Genomic DNA, 2,233 nt, shown 5'->3' on the forward strand with positions numbered 1-2,233 from the left:
TGTTTGTATATAAAAGTATCGCATTCCAGATCCAGCAAGCTGAAAATTATACACAGAAAAGGCCGTATCTTATAGATCTCTGACTAGTTTGGCCACCTGCGATAATAGTATCGATTTATCAAAATCGGGATGTGTTAAAAGAATGAAAAGAACTCAGATTCTACCGAACTCGTGAGTCATCGCAGTGCCTTCGTTGTCAAGTGGTTAAACGTTCGCCATGTATGCGAAAGGGCCCGGGTTCGAGTCCTGGTGTAGGCTGAGGTTTTTTTTTTCTTCTTCATCAGATTCCTCTTCTGTTTGAAACGGTGTTCAGCGAGACCAACTTCGATAGTAATTCGGTTTGCTTTTTCTTATTATTCCCTTTCAGCACCGTTCTTAATTGTAATTTTTGTTTTGTTTTGTAAGGCTTGTTTTATAAGAGAAATAAATGAAATAAAATAAAATAATACACCACCTCATACGAAATATAAGTGAGATAATAATAATGCAAATATAAAGTTAAAAAAATTTAAAATATTACAATTATAGTAATAATGATAGCTGTAAAACAAACTGTGTTTTAGTAGCAAGAAATACAAACTTGAAATAAGCATTGATCTAATGTGTTTTCCACACTATCAGGTTTCATGTGTTAAGTATCTGAGATTTGCTCATGTTATGAGAATGATGATGTCATCACAACATTATATGGACACTTCACAGGTATTTGTCGCATAAAACGTTATAGCGTAGACAGAGCTCCACACAATAACAATGGTCATTATATAACAGAAAAAAATACTCAAAAAAAAATGAAAGCTTTTGTCCGCAATGACATTCGAATTAAGTCTCTTCGATTACGTTATTCGGATTTTAAATGCTTGGCTCCTCCAGTACCCTTCGCATGGAAGTTGGTCTGAATAGGGGACATGCATGTCCCCAGGGGCCAAGCCAAAATTACAAATTCTATATATGAAATAATGGCAAAATATGACAACAAAAATAATGAAATCAATAAAAAAAATCGTGTGGATACTCTACCAACGGAGCAATGCCATCTACCTGGTGTACTCTGCTGGATGCTTGCATTAGAACACATTTTTCCAAGACATTTAACAGGTAATTAATTGATGACGTAAATGACAATGCGCTAAGATGTTTTCGAAGTCATCTAAATGTGATAGTCAAGTCAAGCTTTATTTCTAACAATCTAAACATCAAAATCTATATACATAACAGTATTATAGAACTTAAACCAAACAAATTAATACAGCATATATAAAATATATTCGAAAATGTTTTGTGACGTTGTTGCTTTAATGTGAATATAAAACCAAACCAAACAAATTATATATATATAATTATATAAATATATATATATATATATATATATATATATATATATATGCAAATGGTTAAATAACAAATAACATTTAAGTACATCAGTTATCAAAACAAGAATTAATAATATTATTTACCTTGTAAATTCGCCGAAATTAGAATAAAAAATTGTAGAACCAAGTTGGTTGGGAAGCTCATTCTTGTATAAGTGCAGAGGAATCGTTCGTCGGCTGCGATGAGTAACTTGTATCATCAAGTGCTAAGACGCTCGAAAGCGTTATATATTTCAAGCAGGAAGATGACGACCAATACTAGAAACTGAATTGAAAACGACAGCTGTTATGTCACCATCATCGACGAGGTGAACAATCGCAATAAAATTGATATAAATCTTAATGCTTATATAACAACTAGCACAATTGGAGGGACTATCAGAATTAGCTTTGAGGATTTGTATTGGCTGATTACGAAGCAAGACTAACAACTCACCGAATAAATGATGTAAATTTTCTAATAAAATAATTTCAGGGAGTTTGCAAGAAAACCATTCATTTTCGGTGGTTTATATAATACAAACAACCCGTCTTAAAAAATGATGGTCCTATCAGGAGTTACTCCATAGATGCATGAATTTTCATTGGTTGAGAATATTCACGATATAGCGTTTCGAAAAGGATGTAAGGAGATAAAATAAAAGCCAGGTAAGCATTAAGCCGGTCACATACCGGTACTGCACCAACGGTCGACAATCCGCAGCATATTGCAACGCATTGCAACGAGAGATTTTTATTTCTCTGTTCTTTAAAAAAATGTATATGTATGTACAGCATTACCGCAAGACGACTTAGAGTTTATCTCTATCATATATATATATATATACATATATATATATATATATATATATAGCTTGATA

At 32.5% G+C, this 2,233-nt stretch overlaps 1 protein-coding gene across 3 annotated transcripts in view; it reads right to left on the minus strand.

Annotated features, from left to right (window-relative positions):
* LOC117105867 (neuronal acetylcholine receptor subunit alpha-10-like) overlaps window positions 1-1,648 on the minus strand; it is a 15,415-nt gene extending 13,767 nt beyond the window's left edge. For 2 of the 3 annotated variants that reach the window (XM_033247181.1, XM_033247180.1), the window contains exon 1: window positions 1,458-1,648. In XM_033247181.1, coding sequence (XP_033103072.1) covers window positions 1,458-1,518 — 61 coding nt within the window. In that variant the 5' untranslated portion in view covers window positions 1,519-1,648. The remainder of the gene's footprint in view (window positions 1-1,457) is intronic. The other variant, XM_033247182.1, reaches the window with a different exon arrangement.
* Window positions 1,649-2,233: the final 585 nt, after the last annotated feature.

The sequence above is a fragment of the Anneissia japonica genome, unplaced genomic scaffold (genome assembly GCF_011630105.1).
Source record: "Anneissia japonica isolate Jap-2015-1 unplaced genomic scaffold, ASM1163010v1 scaffold287754_len4335492_cov202, whole genome shotgun sequence".
NCBI lineage: Eukaryota > Metazoa > Echinodermata > Crinoidea > Comatulida > Comatulidae > Anneissia > Anneissia japonica.